General features: G+C 33.1%; 1 protein-coding gene across 9 annotated transcripts in view; it reads left to right on the top strand.

Annotated features, from left to right (window-relative positions):
* Nucleotides 1-18,078, top strand: part of ZC3H13 (zinc finger CCCH-type containing 13) — a 94,806-nt gene that overhangs the window by 15,315 nt on the left and 61,413 nt on the right. For all 9 annotated transcript variants that reach the window (XM_074329985.1, XM_074329987.1, XM_074329982.1 and 6 more), the window contains one exon: nucleotides 14,834-14,942. In XM_074329985.1, coding sequence (XP_074186086.1) covers nucleotides 14,834-14,942 — 109 coding nt within the window. The remainder of the gene's footprint in view (nucleotides 1-14,833; nucleotides 14,943-18,078) is intronic.

The raw sequence follows: 18,078 nt of genomic DNA on the forward strand, positions 1-18,078 counted from the left end.
CAACCTTGTAGTTGAGAGCCCATGCTCCAACCAACTGAGCCATCCGGGAGCTCAGTGGCAGCTCAGCTCAAGGTGCCGTGTTCGATCATTAGTTGCAGGGGGCGCTGCCCACCATCCCTTGTGGGAAATCGAACCTGGCAACCTTGTGGTTGAGAGCCCACCGGCCCATGTGGGAATCGAACCGGCAGCCTTCGGAGTTAGGAGCACGGAGCTCCAACCGCCTGAGCCACCGGGCCAGCCCCCTTGTTTCTTTTTAATGTGGCAAAAAGAAAATCTCTAAAAGCACATACGTGGTTTGCATTATATTTATATTGGAAAGGGCTGGTCTAGGTGTTTGAACCAGACTTAACACAATGGAACTGAATTTAACACAATCAGAGGCTTATTTGAGGTAGAGTCAATAGAATTTGATGACCAAAGAGCCAGTAACTAAGATGGAGAGGAGAGAGAGTTGGTTTGTGCCCTTTTTGAATACTAGGCTCAAATCATCATGGACAATCAATTTTGGCACTGTTTACAGCACTGCTGACATAATATGCTATTTTGAAACATTATGAAATAATGTACTACATTTTTATGGTACTAGATACTTTCAACCAGTCTATACCGTGTTTCCCCGAAAATAAGACCTAGCTAGACCGCCGGCTCTAATGCGTCTTTTGTAGCAAAAATTAATATAAGACCCGGTATTATTACATTATATTATATTAGATCCGGTCTTATATTAAGTATAATATAATTAGTGTAATATAATATACTAATTATATAATACCTGATCTTACATTATGTTATATTATTGTATTATATTATACCTGGTCTTATATTAAAATAAGACTGGGTCTTATATTAATTTTTGCTTCAAAAGACACATTAGAGCTGATGGTCTAGCTAGGTCTTATTTTTGGGGAAACACGGTAGAATTTTTCAAATGAAGTAATTGAATTGTTTTCTTCTATGTTCAAGACTTGTTACTTTACAAGTATGTAATTTGAGCACAAAGATCAATTAGCTTTGAAAGCAAAATTAGGCCCCTGATTATAGTCAGATGGGAAGAATATTCAGCATATGTTGGTGATTGGGGCATGTGTGTGCTATAGGAGATCTCTGTGTCTTAGAAGATTTGTGGTTGCGTTCATGAAAGGATTAAATAATTCATCACTGTAGGAAGATATCTAGTTTAGGATTTAGAGATGCACTGAACATCCCTTTGCTAACCTACAATTTTAGAGCAAATGGGCAGTGGTTTAAATTTATTGTGTATGTATTGATCTTTTTTTAATTTTTAAAATTATAAAATATGCAATGTACCATTTTAAACATTTTTAAGTGTGCACTTCAGTGGCATTCAGTATATTCACATTATTAAGCAATCATTACCCACCATCCATCTGCAGTATTTTTCATGATCTTTGTTTCTAAAGTCTTGAATAATTTCTGTTAATCTGCTCTCATATGTGAAATTGAAACCATTGGAATAATGTTTCAACTGATGTGTGTGATATTTTTAAAAATGTATTTTTTTAACCTATCATTTTAATGACCTTTTCTGGTTCTATAATAAGTAATTTTCAGAGGTTTTTCTTTTGAGACTTCAGAATGATGTTCCCTTTCCTTTGTCCAATATTTTTCAAAGGGTTATAATTTTTTTTGTCATTTGCTTCTGTTTCCTGCCCCACTTCCACCCAATGATTTATCTTCAAATGGAGAATTTCTTTAGTCTTTGATATTTATCCTTACCTCCATCCTGGATCTATTTAAGAGATTGTAGAGAATCGGTTATCATTTCTTTTCCGATTCCATGTATGAGTGGTGTTTTCTGTTTTGAAAGTTTATTAATTACTGATTCAATTTCTTTAGTAGTTATAGGCCTACTCAGATTGTTTTTCTTCATATGTAAGTTTTGGCAGATTGTATCTTTCAAGAAATTAGTCCATTTCATGTAGGTTATCAAATTTATGGGCATAATGTTCGTAGTATTCTTTTATTATCCTTTTAAAGTTCTTGGGAATCTATAATGATGTCTCCTTTTTGTTTCTAGTATTGGTAATTTATGTTTCTCTTTTTTTCTTAGTTAGCCTGGCTAGAGGCTTATCAATTTCATTGATCTTTTCAAAGAACCTGCTTTGGCTTTGTTGATTACCTGTTTTCAATTTCATTGATTTCTGCTCTAATTTTTATTATTGCTTTTCCTCTGCTTACTTTAATTTGCTTGTCTTTTTCCAGTTTTCTAAGATGAAGGCTTAGATTATTGATTTGAGATCTTTTCTATATGCATTCAATGCTATAAATTTCTAAGTACTGCTTTCACTGTTATACTACAAATTTTGGTAAGTTTTATTTCATTTTCATTTAGTTTGAAATATTTAAAAGTTTCTTTTGAGATTTCTTCTTTGACCCATGTGTTAATTAGAAGTGTTTAATCGCCATATATTTTGGGATTTTTCAGCTATCTAGTGTTAATTGATTTCTGGTTTAATTCCATTGTGGTCTGAGAGTAGACATTGTATGATTTCTGTTCTAAAAGTGTGTTTTATGTTTCAGAATGTGGTCTATCTTCGTGAATGTTTCATGTGAGCTTGAGAAGAATGTGTGTTCAGCTGCTGTTGGATGAAGTAGTCAATAGATGTCAGTTATCTCCAGTAGATTAATGGTGCTCTTGAGTTCAACTGTGTTCTTGCTGATTTTCTGCCTGGCGGATCTATCCATTTCTGATGGAGATGTGTTAAAGTCTCCAAGTATAATAATGGATTATGCAGTTATATTAGTTTTTACCTCACGTATCTTGACACTCTATTTTTAGACACATACGTATATGAAGGATTGTTATATCCCCTTTAGAATTGACCCCTTTATCATTATGGAATGGCCCTTTTTGTCCCTGGTAACTTGCCTTGCTCTGAAGTCTGCTCTGTCTGAAATTAATACAGCTACTCCCATCCCACTCTCTTTTGATTAATATTAGCAGTGTATCTTTCTCCATCCCTTTCTTTTAAATCTATATGCGTCATTATATTTAGAGTTTGGTTTCTTGTAGACAATGTATAGTTGGGCCTTGTTTTTTATCCATTATGAAGATCTCTGTGTTTTAATTGGTCCATTGATGTTTAAAGTAGTTATTGATATAGTTGAATTAACACCTATATTTGTTGCTGTTTTTGGTTTATTACCATTTTTCCTTGTTCTGATGTTTTCTTCTTCCACTCTTTTTGTGCCTTTTATGGTTTGAATTGAATATTTTACATTATTTTTCTCTCTTTTAGCATGTAATTCTACTTGTTATTTTTACTTTTTTTCATTGTTGCCCTGGAGTTTGCAATGTACATTTACAACTAATTCAATTCTACTTTCAAATAACGCTGTAATACTTTCCAGGTAGTCCACGTCCCTCATAGTAAAATATTTTTTAACTCCAGATTTTTGTTTGTTTGTTTTTAAGATTTTATTGGGGAACAGTGTGTACTTCCAGGCCTTTTTTCCAAGTCAAGTTGTTGTCCTTTCAATCTTAGTTGTGGAGGGTGCCGTTCAGCTTCAAGTTGTTTTCCTTTCAGTCTTAGTTGTGGAGGGTGCAGCTCAGCTCCAGGTCCAGTTGCCATTTTCTAGTTGCAGGGGGCACAGCCCACCATCTCTTGCGGGCATCAAACCAGCAACCTTGTGGTTGAGAGGACGCACTCCAACCAATTGAGCCATCCAGGAGCTCAGCGGCAGCTCAGCTCAAGGTGCCATGTTCAATTTTAGTTGCAGGGGGCGCTGCCCACCATCCCTTGCGGGAGTCAAGGAATTGAACTGGCAACCGGGTTGAGAGCCCGCGCTCCAACCAACTGAGCTATCCGGGAGGCAGCTCAGCTCAAGGTGCCGTGTTCAATCTTAGTTGCAGGGGGCGCTGCCCACCATCCCTTGCGGGACTTGAGGAATTGAACTGACAACCTTGTGGTTGAGAGCCCACTGGCCCATGTGGGAATCGGACCGGCAGCCTTCGGAGTTAGGAGCATGGAGCTCTAACCACCTGAGCCACCGGGCCGGCCTAACTCTAGGTTTTTAAACTTGTTTGCAGAGTTGTGTGAAAAAAATCTTAAGTTTTTCGTCATTTTTCTTCTAATGGCTATTTTCCCTTTGTCATAGCTGATTTTGAATACTTTTACTTCCTTTTTTTTTTTTCATTAGGCTAGCAGTGGTTTATTTTCAAAGAATCAGCTTTTAGATTTATATATTAGTTCTTTCTCTTTTCTAACACATTTATTTCTGGTTTTTCTTTGTTAATTCCTTCTTTTGTTTATTGTATTCCTTTGTGGAGTTTATTGAGCATTTATTTATTTTCCTTTTTTTTTTGTATTAGTGTTTAATGCTATAAACTTTTCTCTGATAACTGCTTTAGCTGAATTCCATGAATCTCACATGTCATGTTTTCATTATCATTATTTTCAAGAAATCCTCACTTCAGGTTTGGATTTTGCCTATGATCCAATAATTGTTTAATGGAATGTTTTAAATTCTTTGGGTTGCAGAACATTTTGTTTGCTTTTATGTATGTGTTCTTTTCATTAAAAAAACCTTTAATGTTATTACTCTTTATATTTCTATTTTTCTAATCTGATGATCTAAGATATGGTTAATTTTTCTGAATTTTCCTCATGTGCTTGAAAAGAAGGTGTTCTTTTTACTTTTTGGTTTTCAGGTTCTAAAGTATATCTAAAGCATCTGTTGTCTTGATCTATATTTGTAATAACTTTGTCTACTTGATCTATCTTGGTTTGAGAATGTTTTTTTAAAGTGTCTTATTAGTAGTATGTTTTTGTCTAGTTATCTTCCCTTTTCCTGTGGTTTGTGCTCTTCACTGCTGTATTATTGGGTACATAGATACAGAGGTATTAATAACTGTTCTTTGTAACTAACTTCAATAACTAACTTCATTGTAATTTTTAAAATCAGTGTTTAGAGAATACTTGATTTTTGCTATCTGTTCAATGTTTTTTGAAGTTTATAGTCTTATTTGTTTACTTGTGGCTCTGCTTATTCTGCAACAAGCTAATATAATTTTTATGGCCAATTCATAAAAGAATATCTCTGATAACCCTATTATGGGATTTCTCTTCAGTATAATATAAACAAAATACACCACAGTTTCCTAAGTGTAGACTTACATTTCTTTACTGAGTGTTTCAATAATATTGAAAGGATCTGAAATTGCACATATATGAGTAATTTAAAATTTTTAAATGTCATATTATATCTATTCCAAAAGCTATGCACTGAACTAAGTTGTTGGACTAATATTCAGGCCAAAAAACAACAGTGAATCACTGTTATTCGTTATTTAAAGTTTTTAGCCTTGATAAAAAGTGTCCAATTGAAAAGGATTAAAAACATTAAGGTGAGAACCATAATCTTTTTTTAATTAATAATGGCTTTTTCAATTCTTAATAGCTTTGATATAATATGTGGTAGTAAATGAAAGAAGAAAAATTTTGATTAACATTAAATTTAGTTCTATCCTAGACAAGAAAAAGCTGAAGGAGTTCATCATCACCAAATCAGTATTATACAAGAAACGTTAAAGGGACTTGGTTAAGAAGAAGGGGGAAAAAAGATCATAAGTATGAATAATCATAATAAAATGGCATACCTATTAGTAATCACTTTAAATGTAAATGGATTAAATGCTCCAATCAAAAGACATAGAGTGGTGGAATATATAAGAAAACAAGAACCATGCACATGCTATCTATAAGAAACCCACTTCAAAGCAAAAGACAGATACAGGCTGAAAGTAAAGGGATGGAAAAAGATATTTCATACAAATGGAAATGAAAAAAAAATCAGGGTTAGCAATTCTTATATCAGACAAAGAGAACACTGAATAATAATAAAGGGATTAATCCAACAAGAGGGTATAAACCTTATAAACATTTACACACCCTACGTAGGTGTACCGAAATAGATAAAGCAAATATTGATGGACAAATAGGGAGAGAACAGTAATATAGTAATTGTAGGGGACTTTAACACTCCATTAACATCGATGGATGGATCATCCAGACAGAAGATCAACAAGGAAGCAGCGGCCTTAAATGACACATCAGACAAGAATAATTTAATTGAGATTTTTACAACATTTCACCCCAAAGCAGAAAAATATACATTCTTTTCAAGCACACATGGAACATTTTCCAGAATAGACCCTATGTTAGGCCACAAAACAAGTCTCAACAAATTTAAGAAGATTGAAATCATATCAAGCACATTCTCTGATTACAATGGTATGAAGCTAGAAAACAATTAGAAGAGAACTGAAAAACAGACCAACAGGAGTCAAAATAACATGGTACTAAACAATGAATGGGTTAACGAAATCAAGGAAGAAATCAGAATATACCTTGAGACAAATGAAAAGTAAAACAAAACCACCTCAAATCTATGGAATACAGCAATAACAATTCTAAGAGGGAAATTCAGAGCGATGCAGGCCTACATCAAGAAACAAAAAAAATCTGAAATAAAAATACTAACCTTACACCTAAAGGAACTAGCAAAATAAGAACAAACAAAGCCCAAAGTAAATAGAAGGAAGAAAATGAGAAAGCAGAAATAAATGATATAAAGTCTAAAAAATAATACAAAAGATGAATAAAACCAAGAGCTGGTTTTTTGAAAAGATAAACAGGATTGATAAACCTTTAACCAGACTCAGCACAGAAAAAAGAGAGAGGACCCAAGTAAAAATCAGAATGTAAGAGGAGAATCAACAACTGACACCACAGAAATACAAAGGATTTTAAGAAAATACTATAAACAATTATATGCCAACAAATTGGGCAATCTGGAAGAAATAAATTCCTAGAAACATGCAATCTTCCAAGACTGAACCAAGAAGAAACAAAACCTGAATAGACCAATAACAACATCCTGAAACAGATGGCATCATAGATGAATTTTACTAAACACTCAAAGAACTAAAACCTGTCCTCCAGATATTCAAAAAAATTAAAGAGGACGGAAGGCCCCCAAGCTCATTTTACAGGGCCAACATTACCCTGGTACCAAAAACCAAACAAAGACATTACAAAAAAAGAAAACTATGGGTCGATATCCCTGAAGGACATAGATGCAAAAATCTCAACAAAATATTAGCGAACTGAATTCAGCAATACTGCAAAAAGATCATACACCATGATCAAGTAGGGTTTATTCCTGGTATATAAGGTTGGTTCAATATCTGCAAAACAATGTGACATACCACATAAACAAAATGTAAAACAGAAATATAATCATGTCATTGTAGAAAAAGCATTTGACAAAATACAGCATCCATTTATGATAAAAACTCTCAGTAAAGTGGGAATAGAGGGAATATACCTCAACATAACAAAGGCCATTTTTAACTAACCTACAACTGACATCAAACTCAACAGTGAAAAGCTAAAAGCATTTTCCTTAAGATCAGTGACAAGACAAGGATGTCCTCTTTCGCCACTTTTATTCAACATAGCATTGAAAGTCCAAGCTACAGCAGTCAGACAAGAAAAAGAAAGGCGTCCAAATTGGAATGGAAAAAGTAAAATTGTCATTATTTGCAGATGACATTATATAGAAAGAACCCTAAAGATTCCACCACAAAAACTATTTGAACTGATAAATGAATTCAGTAAGGTAGCAGGATACAAAATTAATATTCAGAAATCAGTTGCATTTTTATACACCAATGAACTGTCAGAATAAGAAATTAATCCCATTTACAATTGCATAAAAAAATACCTAGAAATAGATTTAATGTAGGAGGTAAAAGACCTGTACTCAGAAAATTATAAAGCACTGAAGAAATAAATTGAAGATAATACAAATAAATGAAAGCATATACCGTGCTCATGAATAGGAAGAATTAACATCATTAAAATGTTCATACTATTGAAAACAATCTATAGAGTTAATGAAACCCCTAGCAAAATACCAATGACATTTTTCACAGATCTAGAACAAATAATTTTAAAATTTATATGGAACCACAAAAGATCTGGAATAGCCACAGCAATCTTGAGAAGGAACAAAGTTGGAGGTATTATGCTACCTGATAGCAAACTATTCTACAGTGCCATAAAAACTAAAAAGGCATGGTACCAGCATTAAAACAGACATGGGTCAATGGAACAAAATAGCCCAGAAATAAACCCAAGCCTATGTGGTCATTTAATCAATTGCAAAGGAGGAAAGAATATACATTTGTGGTAAAGACAGTCTCTTCAATAAATGGTGTTGGGAAAACTGGACTGATACATGCAAAAAAATTAAACTAGACCTCTTATATACAAGAATAAACTCAAAAAGGATAAAAGACTTAAATTTAAGACTCAAAACCATAAAACTCCTGGAAGGAAACATAGGCAGTAAACTCTTTTACATTGTTCTTAGTAATGTTTTTTTGGCTATATCTCCCTAGGCATGGTAAATGAAAGAAAAAATAAACAAATGGGACTACATCTTACTAAAAGGTTTTGAAGACCATCAACAAAATGAAAACTTACCAAGTGGGAAAAGAGATACTTGCCAATGATACATCCGATAAGGGATTAATATTCAAAATTTATGAAGAACTCATACAACTTAACACCAAAAAAACCACAGTCCAATTGAAAAATGGTCAGAGGACCGGAATAGACATTTCTCCATAGAGGTCATACAGATGGCCAATAAACATGAAAAGATGTTCAACATCATTAATCATCAGAAAAATGCAAATTAAAACCACAGTGAGATACCACCTTACAACTGTCAGAATGGCTATCATTAAGAAATCAAACAAATGTTGGCCAAGATGTGGAGAAAAGGGAACCCTCCGTGCACTGTTGTGGGAATGCAAATTGGTGTAGCCACTGTTGAAAACAGTATGAAAATTTCTCAAAAACTTAAAAATAGAACTCTCTTTTGACCCAGGATTTTCACTTCTGAGGATCTATCTGAAGAAATCCAAAACACTAATTTGGAAAAATACATGCATCTGTGTTCACTGCCTCATTATTTCTAGTAGCCAAGATACAGAAGCATCCTAAATGTCCATCAATAGACGACTGGATAAAGATGTATACAATGTAATTACTTGGCCATAAAAAGGCATGAAATCTTACCATCTGCAAAAACATGGATGCACCTTGAGGTTATTATGCTACGTGAAATAAGTCAGACCGAGAAAGACAAATACCATATGATTTCACTATGCGTGGAATCTAAAAACAAAATAACCGAAGAAAGAAAACAAGTAGACTCCTCGATATAGAGAACTAACTGATGGTGGCCAGATGAAAGGGGGGTTGGAGGGCTGGTTGAAAAGCTGTAAGGATTAATTAAGAAGTACAAATTGGCGGTTACAAAATAGTGATGGGGATGTAAAGTACAGCATAGGAATGATAGTCAGTAACATTGTAATAACTACGTATGGTGCCAGGTGGGTTCTAGACTTAAAGGGGGATCACTTCTTAAATTATATAGATGTTTAAGCACTGTGCTGTACACCTGAAACTAATACATTCAATGTCAAGTATAATTGAAAAAAGATTGAATTCTAGTACTGCTGAAAGAAAATTCACAAATTCTCTGATAATGTTCATGTTCTGTGAAACTAAACATATTTTTAGAGCAATATGATTTGGAATCATTTTTTTAAAAATAAAGACAGTGAAGAAAAATACCTTTTCTGTAAAACATTAAGTGTTTAAAAACTTGATATTATATTCTTTATTAGAATAGAGAATTATTATTATGAATGATAACAGCTTTAGGCTAGTAATGGACAAATTTATAAAGATGTTTTAAAATGAATATAGTAATATTGGAGAACTTTGTTCGTATATAAATAATTGAGTCATTCTTTGACTAAATGTTCTGAGATAATTTTTATCTATTAATCTCAAAGGAAGTTTCGTCAAGTAATTTTGGAAAAATAAGAAAATCTATTTTAAGAGTTGAGATTATATAGGATAAATTGAAGACGTAGTTTAAGTAGATTTTTTTCCCTTCTCATCTTTTCTGTCGCAATCTAATGCATAATATCCTCCTAGGGATAAACATAGACTTGTTTTTAGTCACAAAATATCAATTGTACCAATATAGCATAGAGTGTTGTAGACTGACAGTAGTTGTAGATAGTCCAAGGGGAACCAGTTAGCTATACTGTAAACAATAGGCAAAGTTTGATATGATTTCTATAGAGGTTTTAGTTTTAATTTCCCCTTTCACCATCGTTTTGGGCTATATACTCTAAGGATCCTCCCATTAGAATAAAACTAGATCCTGGATAAGAGATAGCAAACACATTTTTAATGCATTGCTGCTTTCTCAAGAACACAAAAGAGCAGCAGAAACCAAGAAACAAAAACAGAATTGAAACCAAGGATTGAGCAGCAAATACGAAAGCTGGTGGTGACCTTGAGACTTTTACAAGTACTACAGGTGGTCAGACAATACTTAAGCCTTCAGCCAATCTGTGAAGAGAGAATTGATGAATTGGAAGATGGAGCTGAAGAATTTATCTATAATGCTGCACATGACGACAGGGTTACAGAAAATATTGAAGAGGTTCAAAAATGTGGGGGAAATAGAAAATCTAATGTCCATCTGCTTGGAATCCCAGGAAAATTAGAATATAGGAAAGGGAATATTGAAAGAAATAGTGGCTGAGAATTTTCCATAATTGATGAGACATAAATCTACAGATACAGAAAGCATAATACATACCAAGTAGAACATTATATTGAAACTGCAAAACATCAGAAGGACAGAGAAAATATTAGAAACACCCGGAGGGGGAAAAAAGGCAAATCCTCCTACAAAGGAGCAATAGAATGACAATTGAAGCCAAAAGACAGTGGAATAATATTTTCAAAGAGCTGAGATAAATCTGACAACCCATATTTATGTACCTAGCAAAATGATTTTTTAAGAATGAGGATATATAATAGAGATTTAAGATAAAACGAGAGTGGTGACTATCAAGAGACCTTCACTGATTAGAGAATGTGTAAAAGAATGTACATCAGGAGAATGGAAAATGACCTTAGATTCTTCTGAAATGTAAAGGTGAACAAAAAATGTTTGCTAGATTGGAAAGTCTGTTTTGGTATGACCTGTGCAGTTGTCAAAAATGTGGCATTGTACTTTGAAGAGTTGAAATGTAGTATCAAAGGTGTAGTGTAAATTATTTTGAACTCCCCAGAATCCATTCCATTACCTTTTCCTTTTGTAGCTGCATTGTGGTTTTGAGACGTGACCCCAGATTAACAGCTGGGCCCCGATTACTGTAATCTAGTCATAATAATCCCATTCTCCTTGCCAATTCAGCTGATTCAAGAACCAGGCCTAATTAAAGTATTGATTGAGATGTGGCCAGGTTGGCTTACTCAGACTGAAGGAAAGAATTCTTATTTTGTGATAGGAAAGAGGCACACTGGGGGATCCTAGATTGCTTGTTATTGTGGTAAAAGAAGTATCCCTTAATGTGAAGTCAACATTAGGAATAGAGCTTTGAGAAAGGAAAAAAAGAAAACCAATAAAATTTGGTCTCTTATGATTCCAGTTTGTTACTAAATCACCCAGCCCTGAAGTTTACCCTATTTTCTAGACTTCGTTTTATGTGAGATTGTTGTTTGAATTTATAGTTTATAAGATTATAGTTTGTTTAAACTCCACCAAAACTGCTTCCTTCAAAAACCAAGCCAGACTTCATTAATACATATGTAATTTCAATTCTACACCAGGGGATGTAGAATTATATACTCTGGCTTCTCTGGCAAGACTAGATTAATTTTAGTTACCATGTTTTATTGCAGCACACCGGCAAAATAGTATGTCCAGAGAAGATGACAGAGTGATGAAGGGTGTGAAAATCATGAAATGTTAATGATTGATCGTTGTGGGGTATCTTAGCCTGGTATACGAAGATACTGAAGATGTTTCGTAACAGCGTTCAAACATCTAAAGGGCTATCATGTGGAAGAAGTGTTAGGTTTGTTTTGCACAATTCTAGAGGTCAGACTGTAGTTCCAATCAGTAGAAATTCTGGAGAGGGGTAAGAAAATTGTGATCAGTGTAAGAAAGAATTTTCTAATTAGAGCTCTCTGACAATGGGGTAAAGGGGTGTAGCAGTGAAAAGCAATCAGTGGAGACTTGGGGAGAAAAAATTTCCCCTAAAATTCTTCTAACAAAGGACTTCTATAACTATACAGTATTTAACAAAAAGGTTTCTACATTGGGTAGGAGGTTGGATTATATTAATTACAAAGACCCCTAACATTTTATTATTGTAGGTGCTAATCCAGTTATTATATTGGTTTTCAACTCTTGGCTTCAACACTTATTTTTAGATCAAATTCTTGGTAATGCCTCATTATCTAAAAATAAAATTCATAATGAATATAGTCTGCCCATACACACAGTCTTTAAGAAATAAATACGAGTATAAATGTGATATAAAGTAAAAATAAAATGAAAGTAATTTTAAAGTAAAACTCAACAATCATTGTATTTCTGAAATGTAAACACTTTTAAAACCATACATTTTTCCTCAGTTAGGCATAGACTTACTTGGCAGCAAAACCGGATCTTACTGGACATAAAGCTAATGATAGTCTTTACCCAATTGATGAATTCATGTTTTGCTGCAAAAATACTAGTATGCTTGATCACAGGTTGTTGGTCCAGAACCTACTGGCAGTGTTACTTAATATATTTAGAAATCTGAAGAAATTCAGAATTCTTAAAATACCTTCTTCCCAAGAGTACTGGCTATAACATTTTGGTTCTTTAACAAATATTTCAACATGTACATGTCCTAGGATAACTAATGTAGAACACATAGTAAAGTAAATCGTTGTACTTCTAATTAACATTCGCATTTAAGAGAAGTAAGATGATAAGCCATTCTGTTCAGGAAATACAGGAAGGTGAAAGAACAGACCAGGCCATACTACATGGGACAAGTAATACCAGACCCTGTTTATTTGCATATGATAAGAGAAAGGAGGAAATTACTTCAACAATAACATGCCTAAACAAGTTACATACTGTTGTGGAGAAATGAGGAAATACAACGTTTTTTAACTGACCTGAGCCATCTTACTAAGTGTTATCAAAATAATTTCCTATGTTATGATTTGAGGTGGGATAGTGGCAAAGTATTATAAAAATGCACATCTCCTAACTTGAAATTCCACCACATATTGAAGCCTGCATTCAGTCTTTAGTAGTTACTAATAGAAGGTATTTGTGGTTTGGGGATAGTATCAGTCATGTTGAAAAATAATAGTCAAGTCAAAAATTACATAATTTCAATATATAGAGTAAATAGGAAATATTTACATAAATTAACAAAATTTTTTGAGATTATTACATTTCTGGTTCTAAATCTATTTAAAATATTGTTACAAATTTGCAGCGTGTTTTATTTTGTAGTACAAACATTACTGCTAACAAACCCTTTTCAACTAAATTTGTAGCGGGATATTACATGATACTTTAAGTAGACAAAGAACAATATATTGAATAATTTGGAGATAATGTCCTATAAAATTTTTTGATAAAGTACACACTAACATATTTATAGTGGGTTTAATCCGTAGAACATTCAAAAGTTGCATGGGATATAGAATAGTTCTTCATTGGTATTCCAATAGGATATACTTTAAAAATAAAAATAGACTGTGTTCCTTCTTTTCCTTTTGTCTTAACATATTAATAGGAGCTATTTCTTTTTTTGATCTTTTACCATTTTTTTTCATGTCTGGTTCTACCTTTGTCTAATCTTTTAATGGTTCATGTCCGCCTCTGTTGTCTTATCAGCAATCATATATGTCATTTAGCAATTACTACTTGGAACATGACTTCATATCTTAAACTTTAAAGGCAATTATGTACTTTTTTTTTTTTAAAGGAACACTTGAAAGAGAAATTAATTTGTGTTTTAGCAGCCAAATTTTATGTCTGGTAATGCCCATAAAGAACTCTTAGCACTTACTGTCCTTGTATGTTAGTATCTTTCATAGTCAGAATTTAGAGTGTTAATGAAAGTGAGACACTGTGGTGGGAAGATAACAATTATATGACACTGGTTACTTTATTTTCTTACCACTTAGTAAAATGTGGTTTGGAGTCTTTTTGTTATTTAGTAAGATAGTTAATTAAATGTTATAAGCTGAATTACTACTGCCCTGTTTTGTATATAGGCTGCTGTTACACCTGGAATGATGTGTAAAACCTGTTTTTTAGGTGTAATACAAGCAACAATTGCTAACTATTTTAGCTACCATTTTTGGTTTCATCAAAGTAGGGAAAGTCTCTTTTTTGAAGGCATTTGTAAAATTATTGAGTTTGTATTTATCTAGTACAAAATGTTATTACTTTAGTGTGTGATAAGTCTTAGATCAGCAGTTGTTTGAGAGTCTACTGTGACTGTGTAGCCCTTTTTTAGTAATTTTTTAATATAGTCACTTACATATCCTTTTGTATTTTATCTATTTTAAACTCTTTTCCCCTGTGATTTTCATGTAGAAACTTATTACATATTACACTATTAAAAGTTTTTTTTTAAATGTTAGATTTGTATCATATATTTTAAAATCTTAGTAACTACTTACATTTACCACATTGCTGTTCTTTAATAAAATAGATATAGGTTGGTCTTTTCACTGTGGTGCCACACTACAACTTGTCACTTCCTCTACTTAGTGGATAAGTGATTATCTGCAAAACTGATTCTTTAATGAAACACAGATGAATAAAGTTAGAAATATTTTGCATTACAATAATTACCGCATAATTTTTAAAAATAATTTGCATGTATGTATATATTTTTTAGAAAGAATCTTCAAGAGGGAGACATAGGGAAAAGGAAGACATAAAAATCACTAAGGAGAGAACTCCAGAGAGTGAAGAAGAAAATGTAGAATGGGAAACTAATAGAGATGGTGAGTTTCAAAAAAAAATCTTTATTTATATGGTCAATTTATTGATTATTCATTTTGCAGACTTTTTGTGGGTTTCAAAACATTTTTTCAGCTATGATCTCCCTACTGGTTTAGTCATCTTATTGACTTGTTTCTCCCTTATTGAGTTATAAGACAGAAAATGGCATATGAAAGCAGAACGAGGGCAGAAAATAAGTAATATTTTAAATTTTAAGGACTTGGGAAAATTATTTCCAAGAAATTGTTGACTTTCATCTTTCAGAAGAAATCCAAATCAGATGATAATTGAGACCTGGAATGTTTTTATGAAAAATTAGCAAAATCATCTTTGAGTCACTATGTTAACAAATAAGTATTTATTTTCTACATAATGAACGTTCTCTGTTTTCCACCTCTATGACCTTCTTGAAGGTGAGCACTATAGCTTCACACTACCAAATATAGAGAAAGGGAATTCACATTTGTTGAATGTGTTGGGTTTGCTGGGTGTTTTAATATAATTTATATAATTGCCTAATTAGTTCAATAGCTTTGCTACTCTATATATGACTAAACTAAAGAGTTAAAGAATTTAAGCAACTTTCAGCAGTAAGCTGAAAACTGAAATTAAGGATTATAAAATTATAGCTTGTGACTCAGCTACCTGCTTTGGCAAATAAAGTTTTATTGGAACACAGCCATGCACACTTGGTTACATATTTTCTATGGCTGCTTTTGAGCTACCACAGATAAGTTGATTACTGTGACATCCAAGAGCTGTCTACAAGCCTAAAATATTTACTAATATATTTAAGAACAGTCTCTGAAACTTATAGACCAATACTTGAATCGTCCCCTAAATGCCTCTCCAGTAATTTGAACATCAGTACTTTTTAAGGGAATGCATTCCATCTTTGGACAGTGTTGTCTGTTGGAGAGTTGCTTCTAAGAACAAATAGGAAACTTCCCTGTGGTTAGTACATCTCATAAGCCAGTCTAATACCTCTTACAAAATAGCAGTACAGGCAGCTGTGATAGTGCACTGTAATTGATTAATTAGTTAATATAAATAAAATATTATAAACCTTGACTTTTTAAGATTGGATAGCTAACTTTTCCTAAATAGTAAGGGATTAACTCTTAACACACCCAACATTCTTTTCATTTTAATTATTTTTTAATAAAAAACACTGTGAAATGTATTGGATACTTCCTGTCTTTAAAAATAAAAATTTCTCTATTCCCATTACAATAATGCATGCTTACTGTTGAACATTTAAAAGGTTCAGAAAAGCCTAAGTCAGTTTTCTCCTTATCTTCATAGTAACATTTTCAAAACGTCTCCTTAAATCTCCAATCTCTTCATTTGTCCTGCTTGCTATTTACTACACAGAGATGATAGAACTCTTCATCGACAAACTCCCTCAACTTCTGGCCACTACACCTACAAACTAGTTTTTTATTCACACCTAAACTTTTTAATTTTCTTTTCAATCTGTGTAAGAGGCCTCCCTCCTGCTGTTTAAAGTTATATTCCCCTATATTCTGCGTCTGATTTCCTCCCACCTTTGCAGTCTTGTTCATTTATTATACATTCTCTTTTATATCTTTAAAATCCATCTTGATACATTTTTCTCCCCATGTTACTTTTAGCTATCACCCTGCTTGTCCCCACTTTACAAGTAAGTTCTTAAAAGAGTTCTGTACTTTACTGTCTCTTCTTTTTCATCTCATACTTATTCAGTTTTCACTAAAACTGCTCTTCAAGGTCCCTGATAACCCTCTCTTTGCTAAATAAATGGAGACATTCTTGTCTCCCTCTTCTGTAACCTTTCTACAGCATATGACACATCTGAGAGTCTCTCTTCTTGAAATACTTTTCCCTTTAGCTTCCATCTATCACTCTTCTGGTTTTCTGTCTTCCTGTTCAAGCCCTTTGGTCTAATATAAAAACTCCTTGTATTCTATCCCTTAACTGTTGATTGCCAAGGCTTTACGCTAGACTAGCATCTTAAAAAAACTAAAGTGGTTTGTACTACAAGAACCTTTCATATATGAAATTCTTTTAAAAGGTGAGTAAATGTCTTACATAGTGGTTTTTCTTACAAAATATTCACATGGCTATTTATGTTTTCTGTTGATTAAAACTCACAGGTTTTGATCAGTGTAGCTCCATGGATTAAAAGTATTTGTTTGAAAGAATATTGAAGCATGGAGTTAGATAGTTACCTCTATCCCCAGATAGTTACACTGAATTGGTTTCATAGATTTACCTTCTGCATTTTTAATCTGAATAGCAGTGTTAACTATACATATAAGAAATTGGTCTGTACTATTGTGTTTCCCCAAAAATAAGACCTAGCTAGACAATCAACTTTAATGCGTCTTTTGGAGCAAAAATTAATATAAGACCTGGTCTTATTTTACTATAATATAAGACCTGGTCTTATTTTACTATAATATAAGACCAGATATAATAAACCATACCATAACAACATAATATAACATAACATACTGGGTCTTGTATTAATTTTTGCTCCAAAAGACACATTAGAGCTGATTGTCTGACTAGGTCTTATTTTCAGGGAAACACAGTAGTATATCTCAAAACCTTTTGGGCTTAGGGCATTTCTCACTCTTTTAAAGGACCCCAGAGAGCTTTTGTCTTTGAGGATTATGTTTCAATAATCACCATATTAGAAACTGAATCTGAAATTTTTAAATTATTTATTAATTCACTTAACACTGACAATAATAAACCTAACATACACTTTTGTGGAAAATAACTACGCTTTACAAAACAAAAATAAAAATTGTGAGAGGTGAGTGTTTTACAAGTTTTTACAGATCTTTTTAATGTCTTGCTTAATAGAAGACATCTAGATTTTCATATCTGCCCTGCATTCAGTCTGTTAACTGTATCACATACCACATGACTTCTGGAAAAACCCATGAGAGAGTGAGTTAATTAGGCAAATATAGTATTATAAAAATATTTTTTTATCTCCTGGGTCTCCTAAAATTTTCTCATGGGCCCCGAGGAGTCCTCAGACCATTCTGAGAACCACTTGTCTCTAGAAGTGGCATCTAAGACTTTTGGTTGTTTTCCCTTTGCCAAGCCTTCTTTTCTCATTTTTAACTTTTCCTTCCAGATAAA

Source organism: Rhinolophus sinicus, linkage group LG04, assembly GCF_036562045.2.
Source record: "Rhinolophus sinicus isolate RSC01 linkage group LG04, ASM3656204v1, whole genome shotgun sequence".
NCBI lineage: Eukaryota > Metazoa > Chordata > Mammalia > Chiroptera > Rhinolophidae > Rhinolophus > Rhinolophus sinicus.